This window comes from Macrosteles quadrilineatus, unplaced genomic scaffold (assembly GCF_028750875.1).
Source record: "Macrosteles quadrilineatus isolate MER2022 unplaced genomic scaffold, UCM_ALF_1.0 Scaffold_4__1_contigs__length_99947679, whole genome shotgun sequence".
NCBI classification, from domain to species: Eukaryota; Metazoa; Arthropoda; class Insecta; order Hemiptera; family Cicadellidae; genus Macrosteles; species Macrosteles quadrilineatus.
In genome coordinates, this window is record NW_026542597.1 from 47,851,243 (window position 1) to 47,868,114 (window position 16,872).

At 34.8% G+C, this 16,872-nt stretch overlaps 1 protein-coding gene across 1 annotated transcript in view; it reads right to left on the reverse strand.

Moving 5' to 3' along the window:
* Positions 1 to 16,637, reverse strand: part of LOC128992906 (uncharacterized) — a 68,587-nt gene extending 51,950 nt beyond the window's left edge. The window contains exon 1 of the mRNA XM_054416651.1: positions 16,538 to 16,637. Coding sequence (XP_054272626.1) covers positions 16,538 to 16,621 — 84 coding nt within the window. The 5' untranslated portion in view covers positions 16,622 to 16,637. The remainder of the gene's footprint in view (positions 1 to 16,537) is intronic.
* Positions 16,638 to 16,872: the final 235 nt, after the last annotated feature.

Genomic DNA, 16,872 nt, shown 5'->3' on the forward strand with positions numbered 1-16,872 from the left:
AAAAACGTGTGGTGCGTGAGATAATATACAATTACCTTCACCTATTGAACTAATGTATTATTATCAATGCATGCACCCCACGTTTTTAGTTTTAAATCGTACAAGTATTTATACTCTCCACATATTTATAAATTATTTTCTACTTTAAAATTTTTAATATGTGTTAATGGGATGTTAATTCTATTTCAAGCATGTAAGGTTTATTTGAGTTTCTTTTCATATACTGTACAAATTAATTGATATATTTACATTCTTTCAAAATGTAAACATAGAAAATTTGGAAGCCTATGGAGCGTAGCCCAAGGGAAATATGAAAATTAAATGATATAATATTGCATTGTCTTCCATTTGTGAGCTATGTTTCAAGTTTCAAGTCTAGCTCATCGGGAAGTTAGTATGCTTGTACCGGACAAGAAAGCGAGCTAATAAAAACGTTTTTAAATTAATAACACTTTACCCCCCTCTTTTAGATCATGTATAAAATTCATTGTTTGTCATCAGTTCTAACCTCCAATGTAAGAGCCTACGTATGTTTTCACATTTAAACACACATGTACTATTAAGTATTAAGTTTTGATATTTTGTCACTTGGTCTTTTTCTGAGATTTAATATTTGTTATAATGACCACTTAACTCTGATTTAATACTTGTTCCTTTAGCTACTTGCTATGCAATTCGTAAATTACAAGGACAAAATGTGGTTCGGATTCCACTATAAACTGTAGGTCCCTTAGTTGCCATTAGCTGTATGGGCTATTAATTAACAGCTGTGTCTAAGGAACATGTCGGCCTTAGTCACTAACAAGGCTACAAGATCGCGCCACCCATCCTACACTCATATTTGGGTTAAAATACGCACATAGTGGCGTCCCCATCTTAAATAATTGATTGATTGATTGATTGATCTAATACTTGTTCCTTTGTCCCAGTTTATTGGGATCCAATACTTTCTCCTTTTAGCGAATTTCCCTATAGGGAAGTAGCTATTACCGTAGGTCTCATGGTAAGACCAGGCCCGGGACCAATTTACTTTTTCATTTTTCTTACCAGAGGCCAAAAACACCATTCGTTCAAATTTTGTGTGTGTCCATCCGCACAATAACTTGAGCAATTTTTGTCCGATTTTAATAAAAATTGGTTTGAAGGTGTAAGGCGGGATAAACTTTAATGAGTTCGCAAACCAGCATGATCGGACCATGGGAACGGGGTTTAACCCGTTTAAAATGGGTAATGGGTAACATGGGTAAAAATGGGGTTTTCTAAATTTTTACCGTTAAAACACAAAATTTATCAATTTTTCTCCAGACCTTTTTAAAAAGCTTAAAAAAACAAATAATTTAGTATATAAAAATTTGTTTGTACGGTGATTGGTTACGGAGAAAATTCAAAAAATTGTTAATTTAAAATTCCAATATTATTCTTATGGGGAATATTATATGTTGTAGTTGGCTTGTTTATGGATGTTGATCAAACTTGGCGGATTTATTTATTTCATACTAAGCTATTGATATTTTAATAAAAAACACACTTCATTAGTTTCCCTGTAGCAGCTAACCTAGGTATTCGTTACATAAATGTTAATTTAATAGATTAATTGAAAATCAATCCAGGCAAATGGAAATTCGCTTAGTCTGCAGGTTTGCTGAAGTGGGGTATTATCTCTTACTGCGATCTAATATTTATTGATTGACCACTTTCTATGATCTAATCCTTGTTTCTTCTATCCCTTCTTCTTCCTTTGACCACTAACTATGATCTAATTCTTTTTACTTTGCCGCTAGCTGGACGTGGTCATGTGTGAAGATCTTTACACACAAGTTTGACCTACGCGTGTGAACTGTGAACATTCTACTTTCTCTTCCTCAACACTGTTACAAATGACCTCCATTAGTTGTGCCTAAAGCCTCCATCTTTCCGCGGTCTGCAACAATTGTCAGAAGGTCCCGGAGATGTACATCTGACCTGTACAGGAACTGCTTTATTTCCTCCCACACTATAATTACTCTGGTTAATTTACAACTTCCCTGATTATAAATTGTGGAGTAGGTACGAGGAATGAATTACCTGCTTAGTAGAGTAATTATAAATGGAGTAATAGAGTATGGCGAAGTCTGCTAAGTTAGTCTACTCACTTGTTGCTCTTAGGCACCATTACTTCAATCTTAGATACTGTTGGACGTTACCTAATTCCAGGAATGAAAAGAGTTGGTATTGATGGAGATATCAACTTAATAGTCACGTACATTCTTTTTGTCTTTGCCAACCCACTTCCAAATTGCCAAATTCCACTCGGGGATTTGAAGCTCCATTTGAAAATCTCCTAAGATAGTGAAATTGTCACAAACACAAATCCACAAAAGAAATACTTAAAACAATAAATCATTATTAAGTCAGTAAAACAATAAATCAATATTTAGTCTGTAAAACAAAACAGGTAGTATTATTGCATTAAAACGATTAAATCAAGACCACTATTGAAAATGATGCTACGAAACGCCAAATATCTAGCTATCTAATAATAGCGAGTGGGTTGAAGACATATACTATAGTCATTAATTCCATCCTGCAGTAAAAAATGTTTTAAAACGGAAAACATGATACAAAATATTTATAAATACTGGGGGTTTTGACTAAAATCGACATCCACTATTATGATATACAGTATACTCCATCATGGCACAATATTTTACCTACTTTCCTCCGTTATGTATAAACCCTAACCTGAATGTAGGTGTTGGTAAACAGGTGGTGTTATGTGTTAGAACAATATCTTGTATTTCCCATGACTCTCTGCATAACGGTTATGTAACTGATATGCCTAAACTGCAGTGCATGTAACCGAAACGGTATACAGTAGTTCTTTAGGTATCTAGCACGTTATAAAGGTTAATTTTGTATTGTCGTTGTAAATTTTTTTTGTTGTTGTCAATTTTGTTTATGGTAAAGTAGGAAAAAGTTAAGAACATGTGTACGAGTTACTAACTGGCTGTCCAAAACGTAAAAGGTACTTGTATAATTCGCTAATCTATACTATTATAAAACTGAGGCGGCGTCTAAAATCCATGAGGAACCATATAGGTTGATTTAAAAATTAACTAAAACTGACACATGTTGCTAAGCCATGATCAAGCATGATAAGTTGAAAGCCCTCCTGTGTATTAAAATACTTCCCTAAGAAACAGTGATGGTCTAATAATAACAATGCTTTATTTTAAACGTTCAAACCGTTTGTGCCCAACGTGCCACTACTATTTCCATACTTTTACTAGAACTATTTAAACAGCCTACTACTGTACACAGAGTGGATGCATGATTTTGTAGCTCAATTGATGGATTATCTGAAGATCGGAACGATGGGATGCACTTCTTTCAACTTAGTACAATTCTAAAGCTATAGAGCTGCACAGCACATATGACTTATACTTATTCTATGAAGACTAAAATTGTACACAGTGTAATTTGAATAAAATGTATCTATATATATAAAAGGCAAAGCCCTCACTGACTCACTGACTGACTGACTGACTCACTCTTTCCTTCTCCCACTTTCCATTTACCTAGGAGGCTGAAATTCGGTACACCAATTCTTTGGGCATTACATACGAAAACTAAGTAGTTTTTATTCTGATCGGGCTTCCGGGCTCCGCCCCAGTGGCTCTGGAGTTTCCCACGTTAACCTTAGGATTTTTCAAATTTAAAAGGAATTAATGAATCTTAACAGCTGTTTCAATTAAACAAGTTGGTTCTGTTCTGTGATGTTCAATAGCATTAAAGTTACAAGGATTACCAACAGGGTGAAGCACTATTATTTTTTTAAATTTATGACAACAGCTAATTTGCAACCAAAAGGTGAGTGAGCGTAGCGAACGAACTTCAACCTGGAGGCGAGTTAGCGTAGCGAACGAGCTAATCTGAAGGCAAGTGAGCGCAGCGAACGAGCTCCAACCTAAAGGTGAGTGAGCATAGCGAACAAACTTCAACCAGGACGTAATTGAGCCATGCGAATACTTAAGAAGTTAAACGGGGCAAAGCCCGCGGGTACAGCTAGTAACTATATAAAATAAAATTTAATGTAATCTTAAAATAAAAAGTAAATTCAACATTTAGTCTTACCGGCAAAATAATTACCTTCCAAAGAATGTAGGTTCCCTCAAGTTATAAACATCGGTCTTACGACTTTGTGCAATCCTTAATGAAGCACTGAGCTAGTCATAAGTTTTATTAGCTCATAAACATGCAAGTCTGTTTATTGCCCAATGTGCATCAAATGACCAATTAGCACTTTTAAAGTATAGTTTCCCCTCTTTTAAAATACAACAAACATGTTAAAGAGTTGCATAAACTGTGGGTCTGACACCCGAAAGTTTGAGAACTCCCGGCAACCTGTGACTTCCTACACCAGACACAATGCTAGACAGACAGACGGACAGACAGACAGACAGACGGTCATGAATGGCCTACTTTCTGGTTGTGAAATATTCTTAACGTGTAAGTGTTTAGTAATGAGGCATTGAAAAATCACCGATTTTGTAAACCAGAAAATGTCTGCAGAACTCTCAGTCACACCAGTGCAAGCTCTAAACACTGCTTGCATCGTGAAATTGCAAAACTTTGAGTCTTTTGTATTTTTTTATATTACTTCAGTAATTAGACAAGGGATTGACGTTAGTACTATTTTGTTGTTCATAACAGTTAATCCACGCTATGGTTTTTAGTGAAGGTAGTTATCCAATAGAAACGCAATTGAGTTAAATATAACTATAATACAGACTAACCAATTAAACATAGCCCCCCAAAAAACTAAAACTTTATCGTCAGATTCGTATTTAAATTTTATAAAAATAAATTTACATTGAGTAACAACGAACTAATCAAAACTAGAGGAAAGTGTAACAGGAGGATTAGGCATACATATGTCAAAAAATATATAAAAAAGCTAAGAGAAACCATTCACCAGCAGAATATATTGAAGATGGTTTTTCTAAAATAAAATGCAACTACACCTTCTAAAATCTATTTCAGAATCCACCATCTTGAAATTGACGATAATGCCTCTACTCAGTGTGTGTTATATAAATACTACTAGGCAAGAAGTGATTCTTTGGCGTGGTGATGAACTTTACGTTGTTACTTGGGAAATGAACATTTTATAACTTGACACTTGGACTCTACCTCATGCAATTCAACAAGGAGAAACCACCAGAGCCGGGTGTGGTTCGTTATTAAGTACTGTTATAGAACACAATCAACAGCTTAAATCCTACGATAGATCAATGAAATGATGAATAAACAAGCTTTATCCATTACCGATGACGTATGAAGTGTGAGACTGTGAATCATTGATCTTTGCTAACTCCTCCTTGTGATTTGCCCTGTCTTTATGAAAGATGATGGAGTCTACTTCATGAATTCAGCATTCAACTATTTTGGTGAGGATTATTAGTGAAGGGACTCTTTATCAACATTTCATTTTGCAGCAGTTTAACGCAAGTATGAATTTTCTGAGGGATTTTTCAACTTGAATTATCTATGGCGATTGGCCTATGAAACCACAGTATATGTCCACATATGCATAAGAACTTATCTGAACTTTGTGTGTAGAAATGTCTGGTAAAAAACCATACTCAAAATACTAAAGTTACATGATCAGGCATTAAAAAGCGATATGCAGTAACACAGTATCGTAGCACATTATACAGAAATACTACGCACAAACGTTACCATAAAATATTGTCTAGGTAGCCAAAAGGTTTCTGAGGGTTTCTGTTGCAATGGATGAGACCTATACTAGTCCAAGATACTGTTTATCACTATGATATCAAATGATACTATCGAATTAAATTTCAACTTTCGATACTAAAGACAATGGTTTACACCATTAGGGGACGTACTGTAAAAGACTAAGAAACGTGGAAAACACAGAAAATCCACAACTCCAAACGTAAACTTCTGGATCTGACGCAGTGCGACTTGACCAGTTAATTGGCTGCATTCTACCACATTCCGCACAAGGATCGCTGGAAAGTGACCATTGTCACCGGCGAAGGGCAACCTGGTGCGACACTGTTAAAAATGCCAAGTATGAAAGTGTAGGGTAAAGAGTTTGGCAGATGCGGTATTTACGGAAGAGCTAGGTACTTTCTCCTGGACGTGCGACCTTCCGCGAACGCGACGGACGTTAGTTATGGACGTGACGCGTAGTTCACGTCGCTAGGGCGGGGAGTTGCTCTGGGGGACAAACTGGGGGTAATCTGAGGCCACCCATGGTGATGGTTGACCCTAGATATCCACAGGGCTGTGAGTGTGGCGGAGACAGTCATGCAAGCCCGGTGTGCTACAGTATTGGTGCAATTAACCATGGAAAGTAATAAATATTATTGACCATCGAGAAAAGTTAGCCTAGAATTGTTAAGGTAGGCCTAAAATTTGTATGGCTTTTACTTAAGGGAGTCTTCCAATACAGAAAAGTGTCTTTTCGTCATTTTTTCTCGCAGGTGAAACCCAGTGATGATTGGTGGGGTTTTATCCCAATATTCGGAATAGACGTCTTGTGCATTAGACCAGCATCGTAATAATAATACAATTATAATAGTTTGTGATGTGGTAATCCCACAGAACGGTAATCCCAGTTTTTACCATTTCCGCCTGAAATCGGTTCCCAACTACCCTGTTTTAGTATATTCAGAATACTGTTCAGTACAATTCTTTCCATTTGAATTCGGTACTTAGTACAGTTTCACAAAAAATATAAAGAAAACCACAATACAAGTTTTAAGGTAAACTGCCCTAACATCGCAAAATGTATTTTGGAAAGTGATGTGTTGGGTTATACTCAACCGTAACTCAACTTAAGGATCCAAACAGTTAAGGTGTTAACAATTTCATGGCAATAGTGATGAGCAGGATACCTGAAGATACCACACCGGTGGCAGGCAAACAAGGTAATTTTATTTTTACATAAAATGCATATAGTATGGGAAGTTTACAAAGTGACAACTTTTCCAGATGACAGACTGGTTATAATAACTCAAACATCTCATGACCAACCTACAAACGAGCAATCGTTTTTAATCTACCGTTAAAGTCTCCAGTATGAATTCAGCGTACTGCGGCCGAACGATTGCTGTGTAGGTTGGTTTACTGCTGAAGTCACTAGAGTAACTTTCATGTTTGAGGTAGAAATTGTTTTCTTTTTGCATGCGAGGGAAATAAAATGTGCACCCTAACTGCAGGATTGCGTTGATGTTAAACATTGATGGAAATATGTTTACAGTCGTTGTATAGGCTTGGCACAAACCTTTGCATTTCTATTCAAATGGTAAGTGTGAAGGTTATATTTTTCTACGCATTGTTTGTTATGTACCTTAGAGTCATTTTGCAAGAAAGTGGCTGTGAAACATTCGCTTAGACACATTTTTGGTATGGGATACTTGAGGTAGGATGAAATTGTCCGTGGTTATTTTAAATTGTTGTAACTGACCACATAGTGTTACACATATTATCATACGTTATTTCCACGGCTACCAGTGATCCAAGTTGCATCACCTCACATGGTTGTCATTCATCTCTTTCGCACCGTGGGAAATGTGTTTTTACAATACGGCGTAACAATACGTGAATATGTCAGGCGCAGGACTATGTGAAGAAGTAACTCCTCTAGTAGGGATTTGTAGACTGTTGTTTAACAAACATATTTTATCGATGAATGCAGATGATATGTTTATCATATTACACTACTATGGAATCTTGGATTAGGGTTTCAAGAATGCAAAAATGTACGTCTCACTCACATCGTACTGTTTCTTTTTCAAACCCCTTAGAAAATGATAGCATTGAATATAACCATAACCACCAGGATCTGGAAACCTCCAACGCTAATAGTAAACCGTATATTTATAGTTATTTATACAGGGTGGTAAAAAAGTCCCTGGACAGTTAAATATTAAAAGAAATAATGCAGATAGAGCTACAATACTTGGTACAAAGTTACAGGGCATAAAACTATACTTTAACACATATTCAGTGATCCAATAACTCTTCAGGGGGACGGCCCACAAGGAGTCGGAAGAAAATCTTAAATGGAAGCATAGGTCAATATGCACATCAAATTAAAGGTCTTCTTTAGTAAAATACAATGCTGCAAACCGCACTTCAAAAGGTTGATCCTGCGCAAAATGGCAGATGTTCAAAGATTTCTTGAATCCGCCATTTTGAATCTTTGAACGACTGCCATTTTTTACTCAGGCATTCTTTTGAGCTTGAATTTACGGCATCGTAATCTACAAGTGAAGACCTTTAATTTGATGTGCATATCGACCTATGCTTACGTTAACAATTTTCTTCCGATTCCTAGGGCTGTGCCCCCTGAGGATAAAGCGTATAATAGCAATGTAAATTAAATGAATCTTTGAACAACTGTCATTTTGTGCAGGTCAACCTTTTGAAGTGCGGTTTGTGGCATTGTATTCTACTAAAAAAGACCTTTAATTTGATGTGCATATTGACCTATGCTTCCATTTAAGATTTTCTTCAGACTCCTTGTGGGCCGTCCCCCTGAAGAGTTATTGGATCACTGAATATGTGTTAAAATAGAGTTTTATGCCCTGTAACTTTGTACCAAGTATTGTAGCTCTATCTGCATTATTTTTTTTAAATATTTAACTGTCCAAGGACTTTTTTACCACCCTGTATATTGCAAAGATATTTATTAGATATGGGGTATTTCAAGATATAGTATTTATTTGAAGTGTCGATTGTATGAAGCTATAGGTAAGATCGATGACTTTGTATCTAAATGGTGATTACTTTTTTAACCATTTAGCAAAAACCACTTTAAATAAACAATAGAATACAAAGGAAGGTTTCATTCAATAACACACAGCGTACATAACCAGCCAAATCAGATGCCATTCGGATCAAGCTTTATTAGAGACCGGAAAATTCAATAACAGATTTGTAGTTATTGAATCTCAATACCCATGAAGACTCATCATTGCCGACTGAGGAACTAGAGCCGAAGAAGATTAAGCTTTGTGGCATAACGAATTGCATTATTGTGCTGATATTGGCTTGCCACTATTGTGCCATAGCACATTGGCATTGCATTGCCACGGCTTTAGTGTGGCACATTGGCATTGCCACAGCGTGGAAGAGTGCGTGTCTCTTAGTCTCATCTCAAGAAGCTTTCGCCATCGAGAGGCAGACGACAATTGAGAAAATCCTGACAAACTACTGGACTTTCTGTCTGGGAAAGTTTGCTGTCTCGCTCACAATTGTCAACTGTGGTTTGGCTATACTTGACTGTCATGAGGGTTGTTGTTGTACATTTGGACAATGTGCGGTTTGGGTAAATGGTTTACGTCATAATCGCTTTGTTACATCTTCACATTCCTCATTTCGTATTTTGCGTCTATCTACGCTATTGGAATTGTTTGACGATTGAATGGGGATGGTCTAAACCCTGGCCTTGTTACTATCCTTGTCGACCTTCTGTTATATAGCATCATTAATGACAGCCCAAAGACAACTTATTTTCAATGTTGCTAATGCAAATAAGAAGCTGTTTAGTAAGTGATACAATAATTTCGTATTCACAGTATACGATCGATATTTCAAACTATTTACAATGATTCAACAACAAGCTACAGCAGATGAAAGAAATCGATACATAATTTTAATACATGCGATTGCTTACAATCGAAGTTTACAGTTGAGATACTACTGCTGTATTTTACTCCCTAGGGAGTAAAAGAGTTCCTTCGATCCACAAAGCGTGTGTTGAAAAGAGCGGTTTCTGCTGCAGTACGACGAAAAATATTTTCAAACAAATGGATTGAACGAATGGTAAAATTGGTTATTCTAGTATGGCTGTTTTCGAGAATAACAAGATAACTTTGTAAACCGGTGGGGAAGCCCTAAAATATAAATAGTCATGTGTCCATCTGTGGTGTATTTGCTAATTTCCTGCAAAATGTCTGCTCAATTGGTCCAAAATATTTCGCATGATTGGCAATGTGAGAGTCACAAACATCCAAACATTCAAATCATCTATAATATTTAAGACAATATGTCTTTAACCACGCTTCCGTTGCAATCACATTTGGCGACGTAAATTACTGGAACTAATCCGTTTTCACCTCGTAGTTAACAATGCACGGATTCAATTTTACGCCGAATGACACCTTTCACGAACACTTTGTGATAAAGATCTCACGTTTGGCAGCAGCCGTTCACCCCATACAAGTACATCCAATCTTACAATCATACGATAACAGTTCCTCTAGTGTGGCTATTGTTCCCGTCTTTGTCTCCTTTATTGCTGGCTCAAATAGGGAAACATCGACTGTATCGAGTATCGCTGTGTTGAATAATGACTCCTTGGTGCGGACCTCTCAATCCATAGCGGATGAATCGTTTCACACGTTTTCTAGCGCGATTCTTTTTGTGGTTATATGGTTAACGGGGGAAACTGCAAGTACATACTCGATATCTACAAACGACATTGTACTTCAGTGGGTGAAGTTGTATTATGGTGATTGCGGTTGAACTAAGCGAAATATTACATTTTGTGCATTAATTAAGATTTTTTTTAATGACATGTTTGTATACATTCTTCATATTTAAGTACAATTAATTTACAATGTATTATTTTATGCTTTTGAAATAATTGGTCCTTTAAAAATTGACAGCAAAGATACGGCTTGAATTGTATGGTAACAGAACGTATAAAAAAGTATCAATAATTTCATCAACAAATAAAATGTATAGCAGATTAATTTCCCCCCAAAAAGTAATAAGCCTAACGAATGTGAAATCGGTGTTCGAATATTTTTATCTTAATACTCAAACTATAAAAATCTTTTTTGTAGAAGGTCCGTACAAAGTATTATAGATTCCATAGAGGGATGGAGGTGCACAGGGAGCGATGTGGTTAAAAAAGAAAAAACATCTCAAACCTAAACTCTCAAGTTTTTTTTTTTTTAATGAATAAACTGTTTATTTAAAAACGACATTATCTATATCTATACTATTATATAAAAATCTAATGGTGTCTGTCTGTATGTGTATTACTAATAGGTGCAAAAACTACTTAACCAACTGGGCTTAAATTGTACAAAAATATAGCTACCATACCAAGGACCATTATAGGACTATTTACATTACAATACTGACCGTAGGCTTTGCCCCTTTGGCTTTAAAAGTTCTGAGGTGAACATTTTAAAAGTAAATATTGATTGGTCTCCATGGCTGTGATGAGAACACCAACAATGTTTGTTTACATTTGCTTTGACATTTAAATATAAACAAGAAGAACTGCTAAACTGCATATTTCACAATTTCAGACAGCTGATACAAAGAAATTAAATATAATATTTTCCATATGAGGTAGGTTTATTTTAAGCTAACCTTTTATCATGGATTATTTATTCTAAAACTATGTCAATGATTATAGAAAAAAATTTGTATAACCGTTGCTGTATCAACCCCGGCTCTGCTTTGGATTTTTTAAAGCGTCTTAAGTTAATAATCTTAAGTGAAAATAATGTTATTGATATGTTTTCATGGAAACAGTATGAAAATTACAATGTATAGATGTTTTGTATGAATTTGGAGGCTACTTTAAATAAATTCTAACTGCTTCACATGTGTTAGATTAACTTAACATAACTTGCACATCACATTGTTTTTTATATGTATATTTAGGTAAATTAAGTTATTGTGTTTTGCTAAACCTATGCTTAAATTTAACTAAAGAATATCATCAATAACTAAATTGTCGTTGATTTTTTTTTATCTGTTGTATATGTGTAACTATATTTAATTATCAAATGGTAATACAAAATACTCTTATTTTATACATAGCTTTCAGTTCACATTTACTTTATTTGATGCATTTATTATTTGTGTTTTGCCACACCACTGAGTAAATTAAACCAAGGAAAATATCATAAAACTAAGCAGTACACAGTGTTATTTTGTTTCTAAAATCAATGAAATCTGTTACTATGTTTTCTTAATGGTAAGTGTGAAAATGTAAATGCAATGGACGATGGAACTGATTTAAATGAACTGGTTTGTATATTAAGTTGTTTGTTGATATTTTTGTATAGGTAGTAGAATCAGAGATGCAATGAAACATATACTGTATTTGCTATTACATTTTTTAGTCCTTGATGCTTTGACAATCATATTAGTTATGTCTGCTGTCTTTAATGCTAAATTATTTGTTTGAAATTTTTTATAGTACCTATAGATATAGTTTCTTTAATATTTCAAAAGACTGTATTGATAAGGCACAGCAATATTTCTAAAGTTTATAACAGCTGACTTAGTTTTGCTAATTATTTATTGTGAGTGAAAAAACTGAAGATGAAAGGGTTTGTGATTTAATATAAAGAAGAGTTTAATATAAAGATATCTAAATTTAATAATTAGTATTTTTGCAACTTCAAAATTGAAATTTAAAATGTCAATAATAAATTAAAAGATGTGTAATTAAGGGAGATGAAGGTAAATCATGTATGTCAAAGTTTAACTCGGAGATTTGGTCAGTTTTTCTCATATCAGCCTACACAAGATTTAAAATTAATCAAAACCAAAATGGTGGTATCCACTACTTACCAAATTTAAAAGTCATAACTTATACGTTTCTATTAAGGCCATAAAAGTTGAATTTTGATTCTAAAAGCGTTGGCGGATGTGTAACCATTATATGCAAGAGATAAAGATTAAAATGTTTCTATTTTGTGTCCTCTTCCCGGTGCAAAGCACGGGTACAACAGCTAGTCGATGATAAAACACTGTTTGTTACCATATGTATTAGTACCACCACATGGTATAATTATGTGATATGCTGATGATCACAAAACAACTTCAATACTACGTGAAACCCCTGGTTAAGTGTATTTCCGCATATTACAATCTAATTTTTAATGAACATCTTGTTTTTTTATGAGGATACAACAAATTGAATTACCAAATAATTTTGCAACACGTTGATTTCAAGTTTAGTTCAATAACTATTATCCATAGTCAAATGAATTAAGATATATCATATTTCTGTGGAGATTAATATCCATGTATTCTGTAATGACATGCGAGATGAAGATCTCCGAGAGTAGAGAAAGGAGAGTTCAAGTATGAAACGACCTGACAAGTTGACCGTGAAACGAGGGAAGGGTCCTCGAGGATCAAGGAAGAAGAAGAAGAAACACCTCGTAACCTGGGGAAAATACCGGTCTTTTAGAATATATCGCTGTATCTCTCTTTAGAGAATACAACAATTGACCCTTTAATTGTATACATTTAACTGTGTATGACTAGCTTGTGTGTTTTTGCCAGGTAATGTAGTGAACATTGCATAACTTTAAAGGGTTAATTGTATTACATTTTGTGTGGTTTGGAAACGTCTATCCATGGTTAAAGGGAAAACTGTAAGGCCCATTTCAACAAAATGCATTTTGAAATTGAAACAAAATGTTAAACCAACTAGTATGATCAGTTTTGAGGTTATAACCTGAATCCAAGACGCAAAAAACCAACAATGTTATCGGGGTAGTTGTAATTTTTTTTGTAACATTTTATTTAATTTACAATCTGTTCAACAAAAAATAGAACAATAAGAAAATTTGATAAAATTTAAACACAGTAGTTAGTTTTTATCCAACAATAGAGCTAACACACAAACTTTGCATATTTGGTACAAAGTTTGAAGTCTAAAAACGACTACTTAAGTCCAAAACATGGCATCTTTTTAATCTGTATGTATAGTTGCTGTTGTCCAATAAATTTATAGCAAGGTAGTTAGGATGGTACTCTAATTTCTTTAAGTATTTGGCACTTAATTTTGAAATTTCTTCTTTGACTGTTGGGGTTCGACTGTCCCTGTGAATTACTTCGTTATTGACGAACCATGGAGCCTGGAGAATGTGTCTTAGAACTTTAGATTGGAATCTTTGGATGATGTTCAAATTGGATTCACTGGATGTCCCCCACAGTTGGATACCGTACGTCCACACTGGTTTTATATAAAAGCAATTTATTTTCTGTTGTTAATTTAGAATTTTGATTTAATAGCCAAGAAAGATTTTTAAATTTAAAATTTAACGAAATTCTCTTGTTCCAGATGTGGCTTTTCCAAGTGAGTCTTCTATCAAGGGTCAAGCCCAAGTATTTAACCTCATTGCACTGTGGGATTTGAACATTGTTTAGGGTAACTGGAGGACACGTGTCTAATCTTGTTGTAAAGGTTGTATGGACCGATTTACTCTCATTTACTTTGATCCCCCATTTTTTTAGCCAATCGGAGATATCATCGAGTCCAGTCTGCAAAATTTGTGAAGCTATAACAGGGTTTTCATGAGAGGCTATAATAGCAGTATCATCAGCGAATGTTGCAATTTCGACATTAGGATTTTCAGGGAGGTCCGCCGTGAACAATGTGTAGAGAACGGGGCCCAATACACTTCCTTGGAGAACTCCTGCATGAATTTCGTGAAGTGGGGTAACAATATCACAAAATTTTACTCTAAAGTGTCGATTGAAAAGGGGTAATTGTAAATTATACCGAGTTGTGTAGTTTACAAACATTGTATTTCCATACAGCGGTAGCAGCTGAATACTCAAGGTCTTGACGTTCCAAATAATGTTGACAACACATTACTCGTAGAAGTGCGTCAGTGCATGCCTATGACAACCAAGGTAAACTACAACTAGCAGACCATACAATTTTATTAATGATAATTTAGAATATCTAAGCAATTATTCCTTTAATAGTTAAATTGTAAAATGAAAGTTTGTAGAGTTCGTTAAAATACAAGCCAAGAAAGACGTGCCTTTGATAAGAGTATTGGTAAAACCAAAATGAACTACGAAAGACTTTAGACATACTCAAAAATGCCTTGTGAGTTACACTGTTTACTCTTTAGTATATGGATTAAGTTAGAAACTTAGGTAGGTCTAATTGCCTGGGCGACAATTTAATCCGCATCAGAAATTTAACAAGAACCCCAAAGGATTTCCCCTTATTTCTGTTTTATTTTCAACGTCGATGTATATTATTTTAATAGTTATTTCATGCACATTTTGATATATAATCCCAAAAGAGAGATTGCACGTTGTAAATTAATAGTAGCACTGTATTTTATTAGTTCCTGGTTGTATATATATGTATCAACATAATATCGATGTGTCCCTACCAGTATAATTCATTCTATTCGATAGATTATTCGATTCTACTTCCCCTTTTGCACTGTTTGCGTGTAAAGTGTATGTAAACATTAGTGGGGAAATCAGCTGTAAACAACCTGTAGAGGAGACGAGAAACGACGTGCTGCTAACTGCTGCAGTTAAGTAGGGTTATTACAGTCACGGAATCTACGGAAGTACCTACACTACTGACGTCGGCGAGATCCTTTAAGAACCATTCCGTTTTTGAGGCAAATTCATCATCATAATTGAAATAATCTATGACACTATTATTTAAATTTATTAAAAAAACGGAATATAGAACGGAGTAAAGAATAGTAGCCTATTACAAAATTATTTATACTTCGGTATGTATATCTTCTTCGCAAGTCTCATTTAGGGATGTGGTGTAATAGACCATAGATATCAATAATGCAATGTTAAGAGATAGTAAAGTATATAATTATTTATTACCTATTATAATATTTTTAGAACCGATTAGGTCAATGCATAATTCTTACGAAATTGTGATCACTAAAATTAAATTACAAGATAAATATTTAAATTACCATGGATTGTTTTAAGGTCAGTTCTAGAAAAAAAACACTACCACTTCTTTTATTCCACCTAGGCTTGGAATTTAAAACAAATTAACGTTGTTTCATTTAGTTTATTTCGGGGACATAGCTGAAGTGTAAAGTGGTTTTCACATTTATTCTCAGTGAATAAATGCAAATGTATGTGTGACAACTATATAATGTGTTTTAGCAGGCTTGAGTATCGCCTCACTATATAGCAATTTTAAATTTCGTTATATTGTGATATTGTTTGAATAAACCCCTCAATAGAGTGACTAGCATTTCCTTTTCTCTACAGCTTTGTGACTTGGCTATTTATTATTTTTAGTCTTTACTCGAATCATTAAACAAATTGATACGAATTAACATAATGAATAAGACATATTTTGACAAGGTATTGGATTAACCTTTAAGAAGTATAAAGGCTTTACAAAACAATCAGTGATTTTGTAATTTAATTTATCATGTTAATTCTCAATGAAACGTTGGGACACTCAAAGAACTGTGATGATTGCTATATTAATTAGGCCTAACTAAAAATATTTATCATAAAATGTTGGTGCAGACAAACCTTTAAAACTTGTATGGCTTTTGCGCCTATTTTATAATATACGTGTATCCATTATTGTTCATTAAAATGTTTACATTTTAATTGCCTACGACGTCATAATTCAAAGTAGTGAAAAACTTAATACCGTTTATAACACAGCCTTCTACTGTTTGTTTATAGACAACAACGTATAGAGAAAAGAAATTAAAAAAATGTGCCAAACCTTATGAGCATCGCTAGGTACAGCGGAGGCAGCGGCCACTAACACAGCGGCTATAATACACACCGTGGAGCGCATCTCTAACATTCACTACCGCGCACACTACACTACTGAACACTGCGCAGGCGTAGTGCACCGCGCCGGTCCAGCTGCAGCGCAGCAGCACGCAGGCACTTTCACTACTGATAACAGATGGCCTTCCCCTCCTTATCAGCTCCCTAACTGGTTTACATCTAGTGTCCTGCAATTTATTTGTCTTTTAAATTTAGAGAGTTTCATTTAATTATCGTTTGACATTTAGTGGAGGGAAGGATGTTTTCCAACGAGTTGATTTTAGA